The 26,573-nt window shown below is 50.4% G+C and overlaps 1 protein-coding gene across 1 annotated transcript; it reads left to right on the forward strand.

Annotated features, from left to right (window-relative positions):
* The first annotated feature begins 12,162 nt into the window (after positions 1-12,162).
* Positions 12,163-25,421, forward strand: LOC102458620 (ly6/PLAUR domain-containing protein 2-like). Its single transcript, XM_006125935.4, has 3 exons — positions 12,163-12,321; positions 22,862-22,981; positions 24,954-25,421. Exons 1-3 carry the CDS (start codon positions 12,270-12,272, stop codon positions 25,163-25,165), a joined length of 384 nt encoding a protein of 127 aa, XP_006125997.1. The 5' UTR covers positions 12,163-12,269; the 3' UTR covers positions 25,166-25,421.
* Positions 25,422-26,573: the final 1,152 nt, after the last annotated feature.

The raw sequence follows: 26,573 nt of genomic DNA on the forward strand, positions 1-26,573 counted from the left end.
GACTGGGCTGGCTCTGCGGGCTTCTGGGGGTGGAAGCTCTCCTGCAGCCCCCCAATTACTCCCTCTCCCCAGATGGCAGCCTGCGGCAAGTGCAGCCGGGCTGATGGCCGAGTGGTGTGATGTGCCCAGTGTGGGCACTCAGGGCACTCCAAGCCAGAACTTCTTTGCAAGCGGGGCACCCCTTAGAACTGTGTGTCCGGGGTGGGGGTCGGGACCCTTTAAGCGCAGCCCTCGGCTAGCCTGAGACAGCATCTCCATGCTCTAAGTCCTCCTTTTATGCCCTGCCGGCACTGCTTCCGGCCATCCTTAAGCCCTGTTCAGAGTCCACTCAATGTGGACTTACTAGTTCGAACTAGCAAAACGCTAGTTCGAACTAGTTTTTAGTTCTAGATGCGTTAGTTCGAACTAGCTTAGTTCGAATTAACTAATTCGAACTAAGTTAGTTCGAACTAGCGCTGTAGTGTAGACGTACCCTTTATACCCTTAACCAAACAGTCTGAAGTCAGGGCATCCAATTACAGAAATCCTCAATTAAACTAGGAAAAACAAAGCCTTATCAGCAAGATGACGGACAGGTTCAAGGGAGTGAATCTTCCTTCTCAACCAGCCCAATTAACACATTCCAACAGCCCATCCTGTAGGCCTCTCTTTGGGGGTGACAGAAAGTTCACTCTGGTCTACGAGCTAAAGCGAGACGCTGAAAAGGTTTCTGTTATACAAAATGGCTTCTAGCTCAATATGGAAATGGTTTCCACAGAATCAAGTTTCGATCCTTATTGCCGGTATCTTTCTGGTAAGGCCGCACTCAGAAGCAAAGGTCAGTGTTCCAGCTACGGCGGCGCATCTTCCATCCCCAAGCAGCATTATCACATCACGCCCCTCCCGCCCCCGCCCGCCTGGTGTTTCTGCTCCTGAGTCTTCTGGGCCTTTCGTTGCACTGCTGCACCACGTCTAGAAGGCTGTCAGGGACTCCCCCCCAGAACAGCCTGTACAATAGGTGGGAAGCTTTGCCGTCAGCAAATGAAATTAATGGGGAGCAGGTTTAAAACTAATAAAAGGAAGTTCGTCTTCACACAGCGTGTTGCCAACCTGTGGAACTCCTTGCCAGAGGAGGCGGTGAAGGCTAGGACTATAATAGAGTTTAAAGAGAAGCTGGATAAATTCATGGAGGTTAGGTCCATAAAAGGCTATTAGCCAGGGGATAAAATGGTGTCCTTGGCCTCTGCTTGTCAGAGGCTGGAGAGGGATGGCAGGAGACAAATCGCTTGATCATTGTCTTCGGTCCACCCTCTCTGGGGTACCTGGTGCTGGCCACTGTCGGTAGACAGGAAACTGGGCTAGATGGACCTTTGGTCTGACCCAGTACGGCCGTTCTTATGTTCTTATGTCAGCAGAGGGAGGAGGTCTGAGAGCGGCGCCTGTTGCAAAAGAAAGAACAGCCCCACAACTCTCGGCCCAAGGAAAGGACAGCGCGTTTTCAGCATTGTTCTGGTATCCGTCCGCTGACACAAGCCCTCTCTGGCATTTTTTCTCGGACCCACCTCTGTAGCCACAAGCTTCTCGGGATCGTGAAGGGCTTTTTATCACTTCTGCTTCCCTGTACTTGACCACGTGACTCCTGTTCCTCTTTTACGTTGAGGAAGAAAACCCAAGCCACTCTCCCGTTCCCCGTTTCGCTCATCTGTATCGCGACCTCGGCTGTTACTTGTGTCTTGGGTAGCCAGCCCATACACAGCTGGATCAGGAGCGTACACATGGTTTAATATGTCTGTGGCTGTAAGCACTGTTGGTTGAAATGAATAAGAACATCAGAGTGGCCACACCAATGGCCCATTGTGGCGGGGGGGTACCAGCCTCGCACTGTGAAGGCTGAGCCTGATCAAGCCCACCTGGCTGAAGAAGCCCCGCCCCCATGACTCTACTGGGCATGCTCGGACTGCAGCCCAGGTATAAAAGCCTGGAGGGAGGCTCAGTCTGGCCTGACGGCCGGAAAGGAAGGACCTCAGAGAGAAGATCCTGCCCAGCACCAGCCAGATGATCTGACGGGAGACAGCAGAGACTTGCGCGCTAGTTGGGACATCTCCCTTGCAGGGTACGAGGGAGAAGCAGCCCCTAGGGAAGTAGTGGCCCAGTGGGCCCTGCCTCAAAGGGCCATCTGTTAACTCTGTTCAGGGACTCTGACCAGTGGGCCAGCAGACCCTGCCTTAAAGGGCCAGCAATTTACTTTGTATGGGGACGCAAGCTTGTGGGCCACCAGGCCTGGGTTTAAATGGCCAGCAAGCAATTCTATACTACGAGCTCTGGTTGAGCAGCTGGTTAACCTCTGGGGTAGAGGTCCGGCTACAGGCTAGAGGGAGCACGCAGGGCGGGCTGAAAACCCGCAACATGGGGGCAGGCGCCCCGTGATACCCATCTAGGCCAACATCCTGTCTTCCAACAGTGGCCAATACCAGGTGCAGCAGAGGGAGTGAACGGAACAGGAAATCATCAAGTGATGCCTCCTCTGTCGCTCATTCCCAGCTTCTGGCAGAGACTAAATGTAAAAAGTAAGTTGTCAGGGATAAGAGGGAAGGTCTTCTCTTGGACTGATAACTGGTTAAAAGACAGGAAACAAAGGGTAGGAATAAATGGTCAGTTTTCAGAATGGAGAGAGGTAACTAGTGGTGTCCCCCAAGGGTCTGCCCTGGGACCCATCCTATTCAACTTATTTATAAATGAGCTGGAGAAAGGGGTAAACAGTGAGGTGGCAAAATTGGCAGACGATACTAAACTGCTCAAGATAGTTCAGACCAAAGCAGACTGTGAAGAGCTTCAAAAAGATCTCACCAAACTAAGTGGCTGGGCAACAAAATGGCAAATGAAATTTAATGTTGATCGATATAAAGTAATGCACGTTGGAAAAAAACAATCCCAACTATATGTACAATGTGATGGGGACTCATTTAGCTACAACCACTCTTGAGAGAGATCTGGGAGTCGTTGTGGTTAGTTCTCTGGAAACATCCACGCAGTGTGCAGCAGCAGTCAAAAAAGCAAACAGAATGTTAGGAATAATTTAAAAAGGGATAGTGAATAAGACAAAGAATATCTTATTGCATCAATATAAAACTACGGTACACCCGCATCTTGAATACTGTGTACAGGTGTACTTGCCTCATCTCAAAAAAGAGATCTTGGCATTGGAAAAGATTCAGAGAAGGGCAATAAAAATGATGAGGGGTTGGGAACGGGACCCATAGGGAAAGAGATTAAAAACACTGGGACTTTTCTGCTTTGAAAAGAGGAGACTAAGGGGGGATATGATAGAGGTCTACAAAATCATGACCAGCATGGAAAAAGTGAATCAGGAAAATGTATTTACTTGTTCCCATAATATAAGAACTAGGGGTCATCAAATGAAGTTAATAGGTAGCAGGTTTAAAATAAACAAAAGGAAATTTTTCTTCACACAGCGACAGTCAACCTGTGGAACTCCTCGCCAGAGGATATTGTGAACCTTTAACAGGGTTCAAAAAAGAGGTAGATAGATTCATGGAGGTTAGGTCCATCAATGGCTATTAGCCAGGATGGGTAGGAATGGTGTCCCTAGCCTCTGTTTGTCTGGAAATGGTGCCTCAGGCAGAAAGGAGCTCTTCCCTCTAGGTGCAGCCATCCTCCAGGGGTGAGGGAGGAGACGTTGCATGCTCCACCGCTCTCAGGTCCTGATTGGCCTGAGGGCAGAGGAGTGGCAGGGTGGCCGTGGGCTGGATCAAATGACTTGGTGGGCCGGATCCAGCCCCCAGCCCCTATCTTGCCCACCCCTGATCCAGCACAATGGGACACTGATCTCAGCGGGGGCGGTCAAACTATCTGGAGCTTCAGAGGGGTGGCCGAGTTAGTCTGTAACAGGGAAAACTTTAACAAATAGTCTGGCAGCACTTTAAAGACTAACAAAACACGTGGATGGGATCATGAGCTTTTGTGGGATGATCAGATGCCAGCGATGATCTGGAGGGGATCTCTACAGCAGACGGGAGATGTTCAGAAACATGTCAGCGCCGTATCCTCCCGGGGCAGAAGGTTTATTTGTGGTCGGCCGATATTGCAGAACCTTGGCATAGGTTGGGGGAGAGAAGGAAACCATCTCAGTGTGAATTAGCACTTCCAGTGTTGAAATGGGGCTGTGGGACTGATTCTGTTCACCTCCTTATGTTTCAGTACTCCCTCTCCCCCTTCCTATTAGACACAGATGAGAGGTGCCGGAACCACAAAACAAATACTATGTGGTCTCAACAAACAGAGGAGGCACTCAGCAAAGTGCCTGAGTCATTAAACTTCTTCCATTCAAAAAAGAGAGGCTTAACTGAGATCAAATGCCAGTCATGCAAATGAACCCGCCCATCTAGCCTGTGTTGTTCTAGGCATTTGAATCCCAGCACCTCAGTCAAACCGCCCTCTCCGTTCATTCTTTTCCAAAGAACGAAACTGACACCACAAGGGCATTTCCACTTTGCAGTGAGGGTTGTAAAGTTCTCAGCGTGGCAGGTGGGAAATCAGACATTCTGGAGCAGGGAAATTCTACACCCCAGTAGAGGGGACACTCATGAGGTCATCGAGTCCAACCCCCTGCTCAAAGGAGGAACAACCCCAGTTCAATCATCCCAGCCAGGGCTTTGTCAAGCCGGGACTTAAAAACCTCTAGGGATGGAGATTCCACCCTCTCCCTAGGTATCCCATTCCAGTGCTTCACCACCTTCCTTGGGAAATAGTTTCTCCTAATATCATAGAATCATAGAACACTAGAATTTGAAGGCCCTCAAGAGGTCATCAAGGCCTCTTGATGACCTAGGGGTCATCAAATGAAGTTAATAGGTAGCAGGTTTAAAATAAACAAAAGGAAATTTTTCTTCACACAGCGACAGTCAACCTGTGGAACTCCTCGCCAGAGGATATTGTGAACCTTTAACAGGGTTCAAAAAAGAGGTAGATAGATTCATGGAAGTTAGGTCCATCAATGGCTATTAGCCAGGATGGGTAGGAATTTGCCTCATGGCAGGGCCAAATACTGTCTAGACCAGTGGTTCTGAACCTTTTTCGGTCCACGTACCCCTTGGTCTCAGCTAAATACATCACGTACCCCGCTCAGTAATAACCTTTTCTTATAACTTAATGTGAATAATCAAAACTACGGGTATCTTATAAGACATAAATATCAACACATTTTCGTTTTAAAAATAAAACACTAAAAATTGCAGAAAATGTCCATTTACAAATGGACAAAGCACACTAGTCTCACTAAGGGTGTGTCTAGACTACCTAGTTTTGTTGACAAAAGTGGACTTTTGTCGACAAAACTATACCAGCGTCTACACTGCCGCTGAGTTCTGTCGACATAACGTCGACAGAACTCAGCAGTTTTGTCAACGCTGGTAAACCTCATTTTACGAGGCATAACACCTTCTGTCGACAGAACTCTGTCGACAGAAGGTGTTATTGCCTGTAACGTTGCGTCCAGACTACGGAGTTCTGTCGACAAAGCAGCTGGCTTTGTCGACAGAACTCAATGTGTCTGGACGCTCTTTGTCGACGGAAGTTTTGTCGACAGTACCTGTCGACAAAACTTCCGTCGACAAAACGCGGTAGTCTAGACGTACCCTAATGCAAACATTGCTGCTGCTTACTATTAGCCAACATTTCTATCCTAGGCGTTGTTTTTGAGAGAGCCACACACATATCATGTTCTGAATTTAATTTGTTCCTCGCTTTGGTTTTTATCGAGGCAAGCACCGAAAAGCCTGACTCACAAAGGTAAATTGTGACAAATGGAACTAAAACTCGGTAAGCTCATTTTGTCAGAATGGGAAATGCCTCACCACGTTTACACCATTATTGGTACAGTGTCATTGATTCGAAGTCGACGTGAAGTTTTGGATTATTTCTCAATTCGAGAAGTTTGTCTTTTGCCAGGTTGGTATCACTAATTTGTTCAAGAGACACTGTGAAGGGGCTCCTCACCCAAATGCCAGCTGCCAAACCAGTTAGGATAATTCCATCGATGGCGATTTTAAAGATTTTCCAAATGTATAATAATACTTTCACGAACTCTTGGTTCCACTGGAATTGGCTGTACCGGATTGGAAGTGATTTCATCAAAGAGAGGAAAACTGGCGAAGTTACCACATTTCACCCTTCTTCCCCAGAGAGTTAATTTCTCTTGAAAGGATTTGCTTTTCTCTTCAGCCTCCAAAGTAATCATATTACTACCTTGGAGTGAAATGTTCAGTGAGTTTAGGATTCCAAATACATCTGCAAGATGATTTCCTCCACTGCTTGTTTGAGGATATCTTCTGATGTGTCCTTGATTCGATCATGAATGGCATCATTTGATAATGAGATCTCTGCTATTTTTTATTTTGCTTCTGTACTGAACATTAATTTGATCATTTCGATGGCACACGGTTTCACCAGGGTCTCGGCGATACTATGGGGCTTTTTTTCTTTGGTGATCCGTAATGCCACCGATAACTAGCCTCCAGTGCTGGTTTCATCATGGGAGTAAATCAGTGCTGGATGAGAGTGCCCTGTGATTCAAATCGTGCTCGTTTGATTTTAAAAACAGCCTTTGGGTCATTAACATTTTGAGGATGAACAGTCTGCAGATGTTCTTAAAGTTTGGATGGCTTCATATACCCATTACTGAGTACCTTCGAGCAAAGGAAGCACGGGTCTCATTAGTAATAAATATATCAAGAAAGTGCATGAAAAATGTTCGAAAAAATGTAGCAGTATAAATAAAGATACTATCTACTACCATACGAAAAAACCACTAAACATAATACACACCTTTAAGTAACCCACACTGAATTTATGAAACACTTGTAGAATACACCTGTATGTGCCTACATCTGTCATTAATAAGGAGCGTCTGACAGTTATTTCTGTGACAAGCGACGAAATAAGTTGACTAGTACAGATTAGTTTGCCAACGTCGGTAACTGCAACTACGCATGCCCACAGCTGATGCTACGCATCGGATCAGGCGAGAGATTCAAAATAATTAGGTAGACGTTTACGCTATTATGAGTCAACTGTATTACTCACTATATTATTTTCTTAAGAAAATAATAAAAAAACCTTAAATTAATTTGTTTTTTTTACATAATTTTTTAGTATCGTATGACTTTCTTATTGAAAAAATCAATAAATTACCTATACTTGAACCTTACATACCCCCTGACAAGGCTTCATGTACCCCTTGAGGGACCGTAGACCCCTGGTTCAGAACCCCCGGTCTAGACCATCCCTGATAGACATTTATCCAACCTATTCTTATATATCTCCAGAGATGGGGATTCCACAACCTCCCTGGGCAATTTATTCCAGTGTTTCACCACCCTGACAGGCAGGAAGTTTTTCCTAATGTCCAATCTAAACCTCCCTTGCTGCAGTTTAAGCCCATTGCTTCTTGTCCTATCCTCAGAGGCCAGGAAGAACAATATCCAACGTAGACCTTCCCCATTGCAACTTGAGACCATCGCTCCTTGTTCTGCCACCTACCCCCACTGAGAACAGCCTCTCTCCATCCTCTTTGGAACCCCCCTTCAGGAAGTTGAAGGCTGCTCTCAACCCCCCTTGCTCTTCTCTTCTGCAGACTAAAGAAGCCCAAATCCCTCAGCCTTTCCTCATAAGTCATGTGCTCCAGACCCCTCACCATTTTTGTTGCTCTCCGCTGGACACTCTCCAGGGCACTCACATACTTTATTACAGTCCCTTATTGAACTGACAAGAGTGGCCAAGAATTTACTGAAGACCCTTCAGAAATGTCTTTCATGAGCCCTGTAGGAGCTGTAGTTGGCGCAACCTCAGTCAAAGTGAAGGAGACTGCGTGGAGATATGTCACTTCACACCAGCGGACGTTCTGAGACTCATTGAAGTCTTGACTCTTTTAATAGTCTAGGGTATGTCTACACTAACCCCCTAGTTCTAACTAGGCAGGCTAATGTAGGCATTCGAAGTTGCAAATCAAGCCCGGGATTTAACTATCCCGCGCTTGATTTGCATCATCCCGGCCGGTCGCCATTTTTGAAATTTACAAGTCCGGACTAAATGCCCACGGCTACATGTAACAGGGACCCGGTGGTTCGAAATAAAGCCCTAGTTCGAACTACCTGTTATTCCTTCTGGAATGAGGTTTAGCTTATGAAATGCACCCCTTCAGCTTATGAAATGCACCCCTCGTGTATCGGAACCCATGGACTAAGGAAGGCTCCAGCTGTGTAGTTATCTGGCAGAACTACACAACCGGGTCTAGTAGCCAATTTTTGGAAATCTGTAAGAGGAACTCATGCAAAACAGAAGCAACGCACCTTCCGGACAGAAGATATTAAGTACCAGCATTTTGCTTAGCATGACACTTAGGGTATGTCTACACTACAAAGTTAATTCGAACTAACAGCCGTTAGTTCAAATTAACTTTCATAGGCGCTACACATACAAACCGCTAGTTCGAACTTAATTCGAATTAGCGGAGCGCTTAATTCGAACTAGGTAAACCTCATTCTACGAGGACTAACGCCTAGTTCGAATTAAGTAGTTTGAATTAAGGGCTGTGTAGCCACGTAATTCGAACTAGTGGGAGGCTAGCCCTCCCCAGCTTGCCCTGGCGGCCACTCTGGACACCACCAGGGAAACTCGTCTGCCTCCCTCCCGGCCCCGGAGCCCTTAAAGGGGCACGGTCTGGCTACGGTGCCCGTGCCAGATGCAAGCCTGCCAGCACCCAGCCAGCAGACCCTGCACCTGGCACGGCACGAGCCAGCCACCCGCTGCCACCCAGCCCTCCACCTCTTCCCGGGACCAGGCTGGCAGCTCTCAGGAGCCTGCCCAGGGCCACAAGAGGTGGGTGCCTGCCTGGTCTAGTGCGGAGATCGTGGACCTCATCCAGGTTTGGGGGGAAGCCTCCAACGTCCATGACCTCAGCACTAGGCACAGGAAAGTGGCCGTCTAGGGAAGGAGAGCTGCCAGCCTGGCCACCCAGGATCAAGTCTGCATGAAAATCAAGGTTTTCCAGTGAGACCCCCCCAACTCTGAGCTTAGAACATAAAAACATAAGAATGGCCGTACTGGGTCAGACCAAAGGTCCATCTAGCCCAGTAGCCTGTCTACCGACAGTGGCCCACACTAGGTACCCTGGAGAGGATGGACCAAAGACAATGACCAAGCCATTTGTCTCATGCCATCCCTCTCCAGCCTTCCACAAACAGAGGCCAGGGACACCATTCCTACCCCCTGGCTAATAGCACTCCATGGACCCAATCTCCATGACTTTATCTAACTTCTCTTTAAACTCTGTTCTAGTTCTAGCCTTCACAGCCTCCTGCAGCAAGGAGTTCCACAGGTTGACTCTTTGCTTTGTGAAGAACAACTTTCTGTTACTAGTTTGAAGCCTGCTACCCATTCCTTTCCTTTGGTGTCCTCTAGTCCTTCTATTATGGGAACTAATGAAGAACTTTTCTTTATGCACCCTCTCCACACCACTCATGCTTTTATAGACCTCTATCCTATCCCCCCTCCGTCTCTTTAGCCTCTCTTCATATGGGACCTGTTCCAAACCCCTGATCATTGTAGTTGCCCTCCCCTCTCCCATCCTCTCTCTTCCCCTCTCCCACCTCCTTTTCCCAGTCTCCCCCAGTTTTGTTAAATAAAGAGCGTTTCTATTTTTTAACACACGTGTCCTTTATTTTGTACATCGGGAAGGGGGGCAAGGGAGGGGTAAGTGGAAGGAGGTGATGGAGGAATGGGGTACGAGCCCCTGATGAGGAGGACTGGGCTGGCTCTGCGGGCTCCTTGGGGTGGAAACTCTCCTGCAGCCCCTCTATTGATCCCCCAGATGGCAGCCTGCGGCAAGTGCAGCCGGGCTGATGGCCGAGTGCTGTGATGTGCCCAGTGTGGGCACTCAGGGCACTCCAAGCCAGGACTGCTTTGCAAGTGGGGCACCCCTGAGAACTGTCTGTCCGGGGTGGGGGTCGGGTCCCTTTAAGCGCAGCCCTCGGCTAGCCTGAGACAGCAGCTCCACGCTCTAAGTCCTAATCCGATGCCCTGCCGGCACTGCTTCCGGCCATCCTTAACCTCAGTTCAGGGTCCACTCAGTGTGGACATGCTAGTTCGAATTAGCAAAGTGCTAATTCGAACTAGTTTTTAGGTCTTGATGCACCAGTTCGAATTAGCTTAGTTCGAATTAACTAATTCAAATTAAGTTAGTTCGAATTAGTGCTGTAGTGTAGACATACCCATAGAGATGGTGCATGTGAGACACAGAGAAGGCAGAACTAGTTGAGAAGACAGGGGAGTGTGGTAGTCTCTTATCTGGGTAGGTCCTAAGCTAAAGGCAGCCAGTGCAGATCATGGGACTCTGGATGAATATGTTCATAAGAAATTCCCTTTAACTGCAAGTCACTGCACTAGCATGAGTCACAAGGTGGTTTTATATGAGTAAACTGATCATTTTTTGTACCAGATAACCCAGGCAGTGCACAGTTAACCCGTGGAACTCCTTGCCAGAGGATGTTGTGAAGACCAGGGCTTTAACAGGGTTCAAAAAGAACTAGATTCGTTCTCGGAGGATTGATCCATCAATACTTACCAGCCAGGATGGGTAGGAATGGTGTCCCTAGCCTATGTTTGCTGGGAATAGATGACAGGGGAGGGATCACTTGATGATTCCTTGTTCTGGTCACTCCCTCTGGGGCACCTGTCATTGGCCACTGTCGGCAGACAGGATCCTGGGCTAGGTGGACCTTTGGTCTGACCCAGTGTGGCCGTTCTGATGTTCTTAGGCATTTCAGCATCAGTCTTGTCTTTCTTAGCAGACCCAGTGTGTGAGCTGATAGTTGGGGGGGGGGGGGGGGCGACGTTTCTTTCCAAGAGTGACATCTCAAAGTTGTTAGCATAAGCTGTGGTTTACAGCCAAAGCTAAGTTCAACCCTCCGGCTATGTCTACACTGGCACCCTTTTCCGGAAATGCTTAAAATGGAACAGTTTTCCGTTATAAGTATTTCCGGAAAAAGCGTGTCTACATTGGCAGGATGCTTTTCCGGAAAAGCACTTTTTCCGGAAAAGCGTCCGTGGCCAATCTAGACGTGCTTTTCCGCAAAAAAGCCCCGATCGTCATTTTCGGGATTGTGGCTTTTTTACGGAAAACACTACTGTGCTGTCTACACTGGCCCTTTTCCGGAACAGTTTTCCGGAAAAAGGACTTTTGCCCGAACGGGAGCAGCATAGTATTTCCGGAAAAGCGGCTGATTTCTTACAGTAGATCGTCAGTGCTTTTCTGGAAATTCAAGGGGCCAGTGTAGACAGCTGGCGAGTTATTCCGGAAAAACGGCTGATTTTCCGGAATAAGTGGCCAGTGTAGACACTGCCCCATCTAGCCCCTCTGAGGCACACGACCTCATGCTGGGAGTTCGAGCCCTGTTTAGGAAGCCTGTGGCCCGGGACAGCTATCCATTCAGCAACGCATCACGTGACCTTGATGCTGGAGGGATGCCCATTCTGTCCCGCCCGCTCCATGCCAAAGGAGATTTGGAGTCTCACACTCAAGTCTCCAGTTCTATGGGTGCAGCCCTCCCCCTCTCCCTCCCCCGCCCACCCGCCTGCCTGCCAGTCGGAGCCCAAGAGCTGAATTCTGGAGCAGAATTCTAGCCACCGATCGCTGGAAGCACAAATTCTGGGCTAAGGCCTTTTGGGTGTGTTTTAGAGGCTCAACGTAGAGGACGGTTGGAATTGAAGCATCTGCTGCCATGTTCCCGGCCTTCGTGCCCCATGCGGGTCTCGCACTGTCTGTCACTTCTCCAGGGTCAAAAATGGGGAGGGAAGTCTTACGAGTCCCTTTTGTCTTTACAGACATTGCTCGGCTCTGCCGCTAGTTGGGAAAGAAAAGGAGAAAGCCAGCAAGGCAGGTAGTAAATTGGAGATTCCGGGGATTAGATAACGCCACCGGCGGATCATACCTTCTTGCAAAGAACAGGGGCCTAGTTATTGTGCACGGCTCAAATCCTTCTGGTCTTACCTAAGCGTGAACAATCTTTACCCAAAAATGCATAGCAAAGCAGGAGGCGGGGCTCGGGGCTTAGAGATTTAATCCCTTTCTTACTCAGACTCGCTTTTCCAGTACAGCTGGATCCCTGAGGTTAAAAAAAAAAAAAGATCAGAATCAGTGAAAGGAAAAACCCATCCAGAGGGTGCATTGAGAGAGACACCAGCAAGGAGTATCCAGCTGCAAGGAGCTACCTAAGATGAAGGGGCTTTTATCTGTGCTGCTGGTGGCCGTGGCGTGCATGGAGCTAGGTAAGATTCTGCATTGCTAACCAAGCCCTGGCAGTGGCGGATTTGGCGTTAGCAAGACCCTGGGCTCAGACTCCTTTTTGGGCTCCCCTCACCCTCCCGGACCCCGCCAAGAAAAAGAACGTTCACACTTTCTGGCCTCTGCATTCTTTTTTCTTCACCTTCTTTCTATATTAAAAGTACTAAGAAGGAAATGAAAATGCGGGAGGTGCCTTTTTTTTCCCCCACAGACCTCTTGAAAATTGCGGAGGGTCTCAGTGGACGACTAAACGATCTTTCCAAATATTCTTTGGGCCATTAGCTAACTGCTGTGAAGGGCTTTGGAGAAGAGCGCTTTATAAAAAACGCAGTCTCCATGGCTGCAGAGACAGCTTCAGGCGCCCCTGGGACCCTGCGCTGGCTGGCCTGGAGAAGTGGGCAGAGACCCACATGTCAGCTACCTAAAACTGAGGGGGGGCACAGTTCCATCGGCTATCACAGCGCCCAATTCTCCTCCTTATGACACCCTTTTCGATACCTGAAAACCTCTGTTATGTCCCCTCTCAGTCGTCTCCTATCCAGACTAAACAAGCCCAATTCCTTCAGTCTTTCCTCATAGCCCATGTTCTCTAGACCTTTCATCATTCCTGTTGCTCTTCTCTGGACCTTCTCCCGAGTATAACACGCTTTTATTTTATGGCGAGGTGCTTGAGAAGAGTGTGACGTAGTGGGGGTACCTGGCTGGTTTCTATGCTGCTGGCTCTGGGGTAACCCCCACTGGCTGCCGTGGGTACCACGACCCAGCAAAACAGGATGAGTCACTATGCAAAGGGACCTCTCAACCGGTATGGCCAGACACCCCCATGGAGAGGAACAAAGGAAGGGGGAATGCTGCCCTGGCTGGGGGGCAGGGCTGGAAGAGTGTGGGTTAGTTGCTGGCTGGGAGCATGGAGGAGACAGCCTAGGGAAAGGGGCTGGAGTTTAGGGGCCCAGTCTCCCCCATCTCAAGGGGGCCTGAGGCAGCCTAGCCCAGCTCTGTGACCAGATTCCATCTGTGCTGTGCTGTATCCTGGAGAGGCAATAAACTTCCTCTATTCCACCGGCTGGTGCAGTCTGTTTGTGCCATTTCGGGGTGCAGGAGACGGGGGACCCCCAACGCGCCGTCACAAAGAGTCAACAACTAGTCTCACCAAAGTTTATGTTGTGTCTGGCAGTGCGGAGCTGGTGACAGGAGACTTTGTCTGTGTCTGTAGCTGGGAGGAGAACGGAGGGAGAGGAAAGGTTGTGGCTGTGGGGAGGGGGGGCAAGAAATGAGGACGGGAGGGTGGCAAGCCTGTTGAGAAAATGTGTATTTTGCTAGCTGAGGGGAAATCGAATAGGGGCGGTGTGGAGTCCATGTGATTCCTGGCTCACAAGGCTGCAGGCATTTGGGAGAGGCGACTGCAGTGGCATTCTGCTTTGTCCAATCTTCAGCCTCTAACTGGTGCGTGAAGAGGTTGTGATCTGCTGGCCGGGGTGGTGATCCACACAGGCAGAAAGGGTCAGGGCCTTGTTTCTCCCCTGCACGTCACACAGTGGAGGAGAGCTGGCCTGCATCGGAGCGTGGTGCCCGGGGGCTATGATCGCCGTCTCGGATCCGGGCCGGGTCTGAACCATCCCCACAGCGACGATAGGAAAGTTAGGACTAAGTGCTCCGTTGGAAGAACATGAATTGGGAAATTGGAGGGTTCGTGGCTGACCAGAAGAAACACGATTAGCCCGGGCACTTCCCTGCTCTTCAGAGGGGGGATGCGTCTTCGAGAGAGGGGCCAGAGGAGTTGTCTCACAAACATAAACCTGTCAGCGATTTGGAGCAGAAACCCTGACTGGGCTTCCTCACGCCGGCCCTGCCTCAAACCCGCCCCTCCGACCATAGGTGCCAGCTCTGGGCTAGGAATGTAAAATCCATTTAAGTCGTTAACCAGTTAAATTTAACCAGTCCGGCTGCTTCCTGTCCCACACTGGACTGCTGGCTCCCGTGTGGCTGGGAGCAGGCAGCCTTGTGCTGGGCAGAAGGGGGCTGGAACCGGCAGCCCTGTGAGGCTGGAGCAGCGCTCTGTTTGTAGTGGGATGCAGCCGGGGGCTGTTCCCGGATAACAGTTTGAAGCATCACCCGTTACTGACTTATAGCAACGAAAATCTTGTCACTTTTACTCGTCGGGTAGCTAATGAAGGACAGTGGCTGAGCTGACATTGCAACGCCAGGTTTAGCGCTTTGTTAAATCCGGGAAGGGTATCATTTCGGTTTCAAAGCGAACAGGCAGACCGCGAGACGCACGGCAGAGTGGCGGGCTCTGCGTTTGAAAGCCTGGGGAGCAGCTGGGTTCACTTTTCTAGGGGATCTTATTGGGGTGGGCTCTGCCTGCGTTTATGGAAGCCTCGTGTTAGAAGCAGGGGGTCTGGCGGGTTGGCTGGTTTTCAGAGGGCCTTTCTCCTGAGAGGAAGTTTATCTAGAGCAGCGTTTCTCAACCTTTTTTTGGTAAAGTACCCCTTTAAAAAAATTATGAGTACCCCCAATGCACCCACCCCTCCCCCAGAGACAGGCACCCCCAGCCCCCCTTCTCTAACCCAATGCCCCTCCCCTCCCCCAGAGCCGGGCCGGGCTCGCCATGTGGGGCTGTGCGCTCCCACGCCAGCCCGGCGCCCTCCTACTGGGGTGCCTGGGAGCAACTTCCCCCCCCCCCCGCTGCGCCACTGATGCAGGGGGTCCTTTGCAGCAAGGCTTATTGTGCTGCTTCACCGCCTCTTAGCTCCTCTCCTCAGCGCCATGGGGAAGGGGCGATGGGGATGCCTTGTACTGAGCTGCTAGTGGGGGTGGGGGTGATGCACATCTCCAGGGTCAGCCGCCTTCCCCGCTGGAGCACCCCAGGGAGGCTGCCGGAAAGGAAACGAACTAGGAGAGGCAGCCGTGGAAGTGAGTTTTTTTTTCTTCCCACCCAACCGCTTCCCCCCAACTTGGAACTGCCTTGGGTCTCACCGGAGCCGCCACCACGCGCTTTTCCTTCCAGCGCTGGGTAATGTGCGCAGAGCAGCTGTTAAAGTCCGGGCGCATGGCTCCGAATGTTCAATTTGACGGGCACGTGCCGCTGCCCCCTCCCTGATCCCCTTTGCAGGGCAAAAGCCCGGACGTTTTTTACTCATAGACTCATAGGGTACGTCTACACTACAGAGTTAGTCCGAACTAACATAGTTCGAATTCGTTAATTCGAACTAAGCTAATTCGAACTAGCGCATCTAGACCTAAAAACTAGTTCGAATTAGCGTTTTGCTAATTCGAACTAGCAAGTCCACATTGAGTGGACTCTGAACAGGGCTTAAGGATGGCCGGAAGCAGTGCTGGCAGGGCATCAGAGGAGGACTTAGAGCGTGGAGATGCTGTCTCAGGCTAGCCGAGGACTGCGCTTAAAGGGACCCGACCCCCACCCCGGACAGACAGTTCTCAGGGTTCCCCGCTTGCAAAGCAGTCCTGGCTTGGATTGCCTGGAGCACCCACACTGGGCACATCACAGCACTCGGCCATCAGCCCGGCTGCACTTGCCGCAGGCTGCCATCTGGGGAGAGGGGGCAATTGGGGGGCTGCAGGAGAGCTTCCACCCCCAGAAGCCCGCAGAACCAGCCCAGTCCTCCCCATCGGGGGCTCGTACCCCATTCCTCCCTCACCTCCTTCCACTTACCCTTCCCTAGCCCCCCTTCCTGATGTACAAAATAAAGATAACGTGTCTTCCAACATTGACTCTGTCTTTATTGAACAAAACTGGGGGAGACTGGGAAAAGGAGGTGGGAGAGGGGAAGAGAGAGGCTGGGAGAGGGGAGGGCAACTAACATGATCAGGGGTTGGGAACAGGTCCCAGATGAAGAGAGGCTACAGAGACTGACGAGGTCCACGATGTCCGCACTAGCCCAGGAAGGTGCCCGCCTCTTGCGGTCCCGGGCAAGCTCCTGGGAGCTGCCAGCCTGATCCCAGGAAGAGGGGGTGGGCTGGGGGACATCGGGTGGGTGGCTCTGTGCCGTGCCAGGTGCAGGGTCTGCTGGCTGGGTGCTGGCAGGCTTGCACCTGGCACGGGCACCGTAGCCAGCCCGTGCCCCTTTAAGGGCTCTGGGGCCGGGAGGGGGGCAGACGAGTTTCCCTGGTGGTGCCCAGAGTGGCCACCAGGGAAACCTGGGGAGGGCTAGCCTCCCACTAGTTCGAATTAAGGGGCTACACACCCCTTAATTCGAACTAGCTAGTTCGAACTAGGCTTAATGCTCGTAAAATGAGGTTTTCCTAGTTCGAACTAAGCGCTCCGCTAGTTCGATTTAAATTCGAACTAGCGGAGCGCTAGTGTAGCGCCTATGAATGTTAGTTCGAACTAACGTCCGTTAGTTCGAACTAACATTGTAGTGTAGACATACCCATAGACTTTAAGGTCAGAAGGGACCATTATGGTCATCTAGTCTGACCCCCTGCACAGTGCAGGCCACAGAATCTCACCCACCCGCTCCTAGAATAATCCTCTCACCTATGTCTCAGATATTGAAGCCTTCAAATACTTTGAAGACCCCAAGATGCAGAGAATCCCCCAGCTGTGATCTGTGCCCCATGCTACAGAGAAAGGCGAAAAACCTCCAGGGCCTCTGCCAATCTACCCTGGAGGAAAATTCCTTCCCGACCCCAAATATGGCGATCGGCTAAACCCTGAGCATGTGGGCAAGACTCACCAGCCAGACACCCAGAAAGTTCTCTATAGTAACTCCTATCATGCCTCCATTGACCTATTTACCAATGCTAATGAATGGTCAATTAGTTACCAAGATCATCTTACCTCATCAAACCATCCCCTTCACTTGACATGCCCCCTAGACTTCTCTCCCGTATCCCTAAGGGCACGCGTACCACTGGTTGAGAAACACTAGTCTACAGCATGTTAGGGCATGTTTATCCTGTGTTGAAATGTTTCATCTTTTTAAATAATTTGAGACCCATGTTCTCTTGTGGAGCAAACATCTCGTCACAGACTAGTCCTACCCCGAGGCCTGCCTGAGTCCCCTCAGGCCCACACAAACCCACGGGCTCATTCTATCTCTACACTGAGGGTATGTCTAGACAACAACCAGTTCTGTTGAGAAAGCAAGCCGCTTTTTCGAAAGAGAGTGTAGACACTCTCTTTTGAAAAAGCACAGTGTGGATGCAATTGCGCCTTTTTTTGAAGGCGTTATTCCTCGTCAAACAAGGTGTACGGCCGTCGACAAAACTGCCGCGTTTGTCGACAAAACCCTGTAGTCTAGACATACCCTGAGATCTTACCCAGCTGGCTCAAGGACTCTTCTGTGGTAAGTGCTTAGCCAGGAGCGGCCTGAGGCCGGCGGCGGCAGCTGGCGCCCCAGGCGGAGTGCGCGATTGGCGCCCCCGCCTGCAGGGCCATCAATGGAGTGACATCATCGGCAGTCACTCCGGCGCCCCTGTGATGTCATCATCGGGTGCCCCGGGAGCAGCGGCAGCCGAGTCTACCTATAGCCACGGGCTGCCCCTGTGCTTAGCACTGGAGAAAGTGCAAAATAAAAACAGCCCCTGACCTGAAGAGCTTATTGGGTGGGGGTCTGATTCTCACCACAAGGGTTATTTATACTCATTTATATGGGGTCTTCGCACCACTCTGGTAATGTAAAGGACAAACAGCATGGGGACGCTAGCAAAGTCCCCTCTAATCTTTTCTATCCATGTGTGGAATTTTTCCGTCCATGTGCAGAATAATTTTATGAGCACTGAGGCAAATGTGAATGTGCACCACCTGTAAAAATAAGGACCTAGCTGTGGGAGCACTGCTAATCAGCTGGGCAGCATTTGAATGTCTCCTGAGAGGCCGCAGAAACAGCCAGCTTACAGGGAATGCCGGACTCCCGCCGTAAATCAGAATCGAGCCCCAGAAGTGATAGGCCCACCTATGGAATGACGTCTGTGTAAGTCAGTTCAGCCCATCTATTATTCTGGGTCTGGTGAGCTGGCCGAGGTTCCTGCCTCTCAGATAACTGTCTCAGAGGGGCCGCCGTGTTAGTCTTTATCTGCAAAAATAACGAGGAGTCCTGTGGCACCTTAAAGACGAACTGATTGTATTTGTTAGTCTATAAAGTGCTACCAGACCATTTGTTGTTTTTTTCTGTGAGGGTATGTCTACACTGCCACCCTAGTTCGAACTAGGGAAGCTAATGTAGGCATTCGAAGTTGCAAATGAAGCCTGAGATTTAAATATCCTGGGCTTCATTTGCATCTTCCCAGGCGCCGCCATTTTTAAAAGCCCCTTAGTCCGAACTCCATGCCCGCGGCTACACGCGGCATGGAGTAAGTAGTTCGAATTAGGATCTGTAATTCGAACTACCGTTACTCCTCGTGGAACTTAATTAAAGATCCTAATTCGAACTACATACTCCGTGCCGTGTGTAGCCCCCGCGGAGTTCGGACTAAGGGGCTTTTAAAAATGGCGGCGCCCGGGAAAATGCAAATGAAGCCCGGGATATTTAAATCCCGGGTTTCATTTGCAACTTTGAATGCCTACATTAGCCTCCCTAGTTTGAACTAGGGGGCTAGTGTAGACATACCCTCACAGACTAACTCGGCTACCCCCAAAGCTTCCAATTTTATTTGGACATGAACTTCCGGAGGCAAATTCCCACTTCATGAGATGCACTTACGCTCAGATAACTGTGTAAGACGGGGCTTATTAGCTAATGGTTATAAAGCCTCTTTGAAATGATGCCCTCCAAGGAGTGGATTTACCCTCCCCCCCCGTCATCCCTGGAGGCAACTGCTCACTAGGCTGGTGTTACAATGAAGGAATTAGCACATCACTCCGTCCACGTGCCACTGTACTGTGGAATCGAACCTGGCACCTCTGGAGCTCAGTGCATGAGCCTTGATGCATGAGCTAAAAGCCAGCTGGCTCGCAGGTAAGGCTGTAGAGCAGAGCTACTCAAACATGCAGCCCGGGGGACAGTTTGTGTTTACACAGGGCTCAACACGTGGCCCGCGGCTGGGAACCAAAACAAAAAAGCAGTCAGTAGAATGGTCTTCTGTTGATGTGTTTTAGTAGTTAAATTCCTGGACTGTCATTGCTCACTAGAAGCGCTGTCCTATGGGTGGAAATCAGGTAAAGATTGCATTTTATTAATATCAGCAGAACTGATTTAAATGGGGTCTGCATGTTCTGTAGTCTTGCCTTAATCTTTGTAGTCATGCCTGTCTGTGTGAAAGGGTACGTCTACACTACAACGTTAATTCGAACTAACTTAGTTCAAATTAGTTAATTCGAACTAAGCTAATTCGAACTAACGGATCCAGACTAAAAATCTAGTTCGAATTAGCGTTTTGCTAATTCGAACTAGCATGTCCACATTAAGTGGACCCAGAACCAGGCTTAAGGATGGCCGGAAGCAGTGCCGGCAGGGCATCGGAGGAGGACTTAGAGCGTGGAGATGCTGTCTCAGGCTAGCCGAGGGCTGTGCTTAAACGGTCCCGACCCCCACACCGGACAGACAGTTCTCAGGGGTGCCCCGCTTGCAAAGCAGTCCTGGCTTGGATTGCCCGGACTACCCACACTGGGCACATCACAGCACTCGGCCATCAGCCCGGCTGCACTTGCCGCAGGCTGCCATCTGAGGAGAGGGGGCAATTGGGGGGCTGCAGGAGAGCTTCCACCCCCAGAAGCCCGCAGAGCCAGCCCAGTCCTCCCCATCGGGGGCTCATACCCCATTCCTCCCTCACCTCCTTCCGCTTACTCTTCCCTAGCCCCTCTTCTTGATGTACAAAATAAAGATAACGTGTCTTCCAAAATGGAATCTGTCTTTATTGAACAAAACTGGGGGAGACTGGGAAAAGGAGGTGGGAGAGGGGAAGAGAGAGGCTGGGAGAGCGGAGGGCAACTAAAATGATCAGGGGTTGGGAACAGGTCCCATATGAAGAGAGGCTAAAGAGACTGGGACTTTTCAGCTTAGAAAAGAGGAGACGGAGTGGGGATAGGATAGAGGTCTCTAAAAGCAGGAGTGGGATGGAGAGGGTGCATACAGAAAAGTTCTTCATTAGTTCCCATAAAGAAGGACTAGAGGACACCAAAGGAAAGGAATGGGTAGCAGGCTTCAAACTAGTAACAGAAAGTTGTTCTTCACAAAGCAAAGAGTCAACCTGTGGAACTCCTTGCTGCAGGAGGCTGTGAAGGCTACAACTAGAACAGAGTTTAAAGGGAAGTGAGATCAAGTGATGGAGGTTGGGTCCATGGAGTAGTCTTAGCCAGGGGGTAGGAGTGGTGTCCCTGCCCAAGGTTTGTGGAAGGCTGGAGAGGGATGGCACGAGACAAATGGCTTGGTCACTGTCTTCGGTCCATCCCCTCCAGGGTCCCTAGGGTTGGCCGCTGTCAGCAGACAAGCTACTGGGCTAGATGGACCTTTGGTCTGACCCAGGACGGCCATTGTAAGCTCAGGGCTCAGGGTCGGGGGTCTCAGTGGACCCCCTTGATTCTCTTGCACACCTGCTCCTGGGTGGCCAGGCTGGCAGCTCTCCTGCCCTAGCCGGCCACTTTCCTGTGCCTAGTGCGGAGGGCGTGGATGAGGTCCACGATGTCCGCACTAGCCCAGGCGGGTGCCCGCCTCTTGCGGTCCCGGGCAAGCTCCCGGGAGCCGCCAGCCTGGTCCCGGGAAGAGGGGGTGGGCTGGGGGACATCGGGTGGGTGGCTCTGTGCTGTGCCAGGTGCAGGGTCTGCTGGCTGGGTGCTGGCAGGCTTGCACCTGGCACGGGCACCGTAGCCAGCCCGTGCCCCTTTAAGGGGTCCGGGGCCGGGAGGGGGGCATACGAGTTTCCCTGGTGTTGGCCAGAGTGGCCACCAGGGAAACCTGGGGAGGGTTAGCCTCCCACTAGTTCGAATTAAGGGGCTACACATCCCTTAATTCGAACTAGCTAGTTCAAACTAGGCTTAATGCTCGTAAAATGAGGTTTTCCTAGTTCGAACTAAGCGCTCCGCTAGTTTGATTTAAATTCGAACTAGCGGAGCGCTAGTGTAGCGCCTATTAAAGTTAATTCGAACTAACGTCTGTTAGTTGGAATTAACTTTGTAGTGTAGACATACCCAAAGAAATTATTTGCATATATATTTGCATGTCTATGCAACCCCACTTAAGTTGCATCCCTCGGCAAGTGCTGTGAGTATCATTGTGGCCCCCGGGGTTTCCAAAGTTGAGTAGCCCTGCTGTAGAGAAAACTCCTTCTTGAGCTCTCTGTAGGCGGCTTCAGAGCCACTATATGGGACAGTGAACCACACCCAGCAGGTGTGTATTTTACACTACAGCACCACATTCTGATGGTAACTATACACACAGGTGTGACTACCTGCCCTTTCCTGATTACTCTTTGCAGCCAGTCCACAATCATATCCATTTAAAAACATTTTTTTTAAATAATACAAATCCAAATGGTTAAGTATTTATTAAATAAGTTAAAGCCTTCATCTATAAAAGGTAAAAATATAGTCAAGGATGTAGCGGTACTACCAACCAATCATCTATGATAAAAAAAGAAAAAAATACAAAGTATTCCATGGAGGAAGGAACAATCCATTTCTCACACAGAGAATGGGAAGCGACTGTCTAGGAAGGAGTCCTGCAGAAAGGGATCTAGGGTTCAGAGTGGACCTAAGCTAAACAGGAGTCAACAGTGTGACGCTGTTGCAAAAAAAGCAAACATGATTCCGGGATGCATTAACCGAAGTATTGTGAACAAGACACAAGAAGTCATTCTTCTGTTCTACTCTGCACTGATTAGGCCTCAGTTGGAGTATTGTGTCCAGTTCTGGGCACCACATTTCAAGAAAGATGTGGAGAAATGGGAGACGGTCCAGAAAAGAGCAACAAAAATGATGAAAAGTCTAGAAAACATGGGCTATGAAGGAAGACTGAAAGAATTGGATTTGTTTAGTTTGGAAAAGAGAAGACACAGGCTATGTCTACACTGCAGGTTTTTTCCAGAAAAAGATACTCAAATTGCAAACCGCAATGTGCAGATTTTTTTTCCTCTTGCTTTTTCGGAAGAAGCTTTTCCTACATTTGTCCCGTCTACACGGGGCCAAATGTCAGAAAAACCTCCTCTTTCAGAACATCCCTGCTTCCTCAAACAATGAGGAATACAGGGATGCTGAACGAACACACCCGCGTTTTCGGAAACTGTTCTGAAAAAGCAGACACATTTCCTGGATGCAGCTCAGTTTTTCCAGGATACCAAACGCTGCAGTCTAGACATAGCCTTAGAGGGGACACAAGAGCAGCTTTCAAGTGCCTAAAAGGTTGTTACAAGGAGGAGGGAGAAAAAATATTCTCTTTACCATCTAATAATAGGACAAGAAGCAATTGGTTTAGAGCCATCATGTCGGGAGTGGCTGAGAACACGTGTGTCTAGATAAGTGTTCATTTTTAACATTCAGGGAGTGGCTGTTTCTCTAATGGGGAGACATAGGGCGCTGACAGCACCTGTGGATCCCCTGACGCCAACCCCTTTTGTTCCTCTTTGCAGCCCACGCCTTGCAATGTTACACGTGCCGGGAGCCGACGAGCGCCTCCCTGTGCATGACCGTCAGCAACTGCTCCAGCGACGACACCATGTGCAAGACAGTGATGTACTCGCTGGAGGAAGGTAAGGCCGAGAGTCCCAGAGAGAGAAACATGGGCTCCCAGTTGGGGAAGGGAAGGGAAGGAAGTTCATCTCGCCCCAGCCCCAGGGATAGACCTACTCATAATGTCGCTACTCATAATGTCTGGTCCCCTGGCAAATCACAGGAGCAACCCTGGGGTCCCCCAACCCTGAGTTAGGGACCCCAGCTCCTGTTCAGCTGAGGGGGAGAGACAGACGCCTTAGACTGACATTGACAAAAGCCAGCCCCTTCGGCAGGGAGACATCTCTAGCTGACGAGAGGGGCGTTGCTAAGCCCCGTGCCTCTCTTGGCAATAGGTGTAGGGAAGCACCTATCTTGGCTTTTGATCCACAAATGGGAACCATCCGCAGCTCCGTGTGTGTCGGGAGGGGGGGGGGGAGGGGGAGAGAGGCCTGATTTAATGCTTCCAAGATGCTAACTTCTGTCCTAGCAAGTAGCATCTTTATGTGGCATGTAGGGCTATGTCTAGACTGCAGGCTTCTTTCGAAAAAGGCTCTTTCGAAAGATCGCGTCTAGACTGCAGGCGGATCTTTCGAAAGAGCAATCCGCTTTTTCGAAAGAGAGCACCCAGCGAGTCTGGATGCTCTCTTTCGAGGAAGCCCTATTTACATTGAAGAACGCCTTCTTTCGAGAGAGGAACTTTCGAAAGAAGGCATTCTTCCTCGTGAAACGAGGTTTACCGCCATCGAAAGAAAAGCCGCGTTCTTTCGAAATAATTTCGAAAGAACACGGCTTGAGTCTGGACGCAGGGGAAGTTTTTTCGGGAAAAGGCTACTTTTCCCGAAAAAACCCCTGAGTCTGGACACAGCCTACGAGACCCAAGTTCAAGTTCCTTCTTTTCTAGCAGGGGAGAAAGAATGTAAATAGGTCCCTCCCCCCTTGCAGACAAGTTCTCTAATCACTGAGCGTGGGGGCATTCCCCTCGGGGCACACTCAATTTTCCCTCTAATTCTCTCCTCCCCATTCATGTGTGGAATACATTTTGTTCTGTGCACCCAGGCATGGGCAGATGTGCACCACCAATAGAAACACTTGTTGCCAGCTGAGGGTGCTCTGGCATTTGGAAGGAAGGCATGACAGAAGCTGACAGACCGGCACCTACATCTCCCGTCTGCCTGGGGGGATGCTTTGCACCTCTGAGGATGAGCCTGCATCGGCCGATAGCTGAGTGCTGAGTAGACGCTTTTCCGGAGTCTCTTCATATCGGTTCTTCGAGAGGGTTTCTGGCTGCCCCTAGGATGAGCACACGGGCGGAGGTTGAAGGGCCATCTGGGGGAGGCAGCTGAAGCCCCGCCCCTTCTGCCCAAAGCCACACCCCTTCTCCTGAGCCCCAGGCCCAGACCTTTCCGGGCAGCTGGGCAGTGTAGGCAGTTTTGCGAAGGCAACGCCTTCCCTTGCCTCCATTATCTGCCGCCCATGGATGAGCAGCCTTGAGAGATGGGTTGTTCCTGCAGGGACACCCAGTGGACTGACACAAAACCAGGAGCACGTTCCAGGTATTTCCGCTTTGCTCGTGGCTGCCCATGTGGAACTGAGCCGGAGGCAGAGACGGCTCAGCCCCCAAAGAGGCAGAGAGACTCCCCAAGGAAGGTGTGAGGCCTTTCTCTACACAGGAGGCCCACACCAAGTTTGGGCGTTAGTTCCTAGCTGGTCCAACCCCTGAACCTTTCTGGAATTGGAGCTGAATCCAGAGCACTGTTCCCTCTAAGCTGAGCGCTTGGACAGCTGCCCAGGAGAGATAGCAGAACACCCACAGCTGGCAGCATGTGTGTCTCTTGGTGGTGCACACTCACACATGCCTCGGTGCGCAGAAGAAAATTTATTCTGCACATGGATGGAAAAAATTAGAGGGAGGCCCAGTTCTCCCTGAAGGGCTGGAGACTCTCCCATCCCTCTCCCCCTGAAACCTTCTTTTCATACCCTTTCCTTCTCTTTTGCCTTGAAATGTTGCAGTTTACCCCTTTGTGGGCGACTCAGTCGTGGTCAGGGAGTGTGCTCAGAAATGCATCGCGTCCGATGTGGATGAAATCGGGAGCACTCGCCCTACCTTTTGCTGCACCACTGAGCTGTGCAACGTGGATGGGGCGGGCAGCCTACGAACCAGCTACGTGGTGTTGGGGATTTCGGTCACGTTCCTCTGCCTCCTCGTCACGACTGGGCTGTGAGGAGTTGGGCCGGAGTCTTTCCCCGAAGAACCACGCAACAAGAGAGCAAGCCCCCTCTGGCTGACCTTGCCAACCGGTGGCCTTGAGCACGTGTAGGAAGACACCTCTTTGCTGTCTTAGAAACGGTGGCCGCTTGGAAGGCTGTGATCTTCTGCATTCCTGTCCCCACTGATCAAGAAGCCTAGCACAGGAACCGCACCACCCTTCCGCCACCAGCTCCTTGCTGCATTAAATTAAATGCTAATCTGCTCTGGAATGTCTTTGTGGTGTCAATTAGGTGCGGAAAATTCCACAGCGCACCCAGTTACTCAAGACTGAACTATGTGAACTGAAGCGCTTGATCCGCTTCAATTTCACCGGCCCCGACTCGACCTCCATCCTTGTGAAATGACCAGTTTGGGAAGGGGGGGGGGGGGTGAAATTCACCTGTCTGCAGAGAGCCCATGCAACCCCTAGCCCCATGTCTAAATTTCATTCTTGCTCCATGAAGGGCAGGGGGGATGCTACCCTAGCTCAGAAGCATGAGGCAGGAGTCTGACCCTTGATATGCCAATGAGCTGAGTGAAGGTAAATTCTGATTTTTGGGTCCCGATTTAAGAGGAATACTAAGGTGTTGCTTAATCAACCTCTGGTCTACATGAGGGAGTTATTTCAAAATAACTCTCCCTTATTTCGAAATAACACGCGGAGCACCCACACGACCAAGCCCGTTATTTCAAAGTAACGGGCCGGTTATTTTGCAATCTGTACTCCTGCTTTCCTCGGGGAATAACACTAATTTTGAAAGAGTTCTTTCGAAATCGCGACCGTGTGGATGCTGCTATTTTGAAATAATTACACCCCAGAGTCATTCAAAATAATTACTCCCCAGTGATTCCCAGTGAGGTGGCGCGTCCACATTAACGGACTCATTTCGAGGCTTCCCCATGGTGTGGACATGCTATTTTGATTTTACTTATGTCAAAATAATTTCCTAGGGTAGACATGCCCTCAGTTCTCAGTGCAATTCTGCAGCGTGTATGCAACTTGGTGGGACTTCAGCATGAATGCTATGCCGAATCCAGGCCTTATGTCAGAGTCCGGGTCGGAAATCCCTACTTTTGGTTTACAACTCTCCAGAACGTGCTCTGGTTTTCTCTGTCCCATCCCTGCGCTGTTTCACGGAGCTCTGACCTCTTCTGCCCTTTCACATCATCTCAGCTGAGCTGGTGATGCGAGAGCCTTCTCCCCTGCAGCCGACACCTTCTCAAATCTCTCTCCACTTCATCCACTCTCCAACTCAATGGCAAGGATCCACTGAAAAAGGTCCCTTCTCCTGGCTTCTCCTCCTTCCCTCATTTCCTGGGAACAGTTACAGGCAGTCCCCGGGTTACGTACAAGATAGGGACTGTAGGTTTGTTCTTAAGTT

The sequence above is a fragment of the Pelodiscus sinensis genome, chromosome 2, assembly GCF_049634645.1.
Source record: "Pelodiscus sinensis isolate JC-2024 chromosome 2, ASM4963464v1, whole genome shotgun sequence".
NCBI classification, from domain to species: Eukaryota; Metazoa; Chordata; order Testudines; family Trionychidae; genus Pelodiscus; species Pelodiscus sinensis.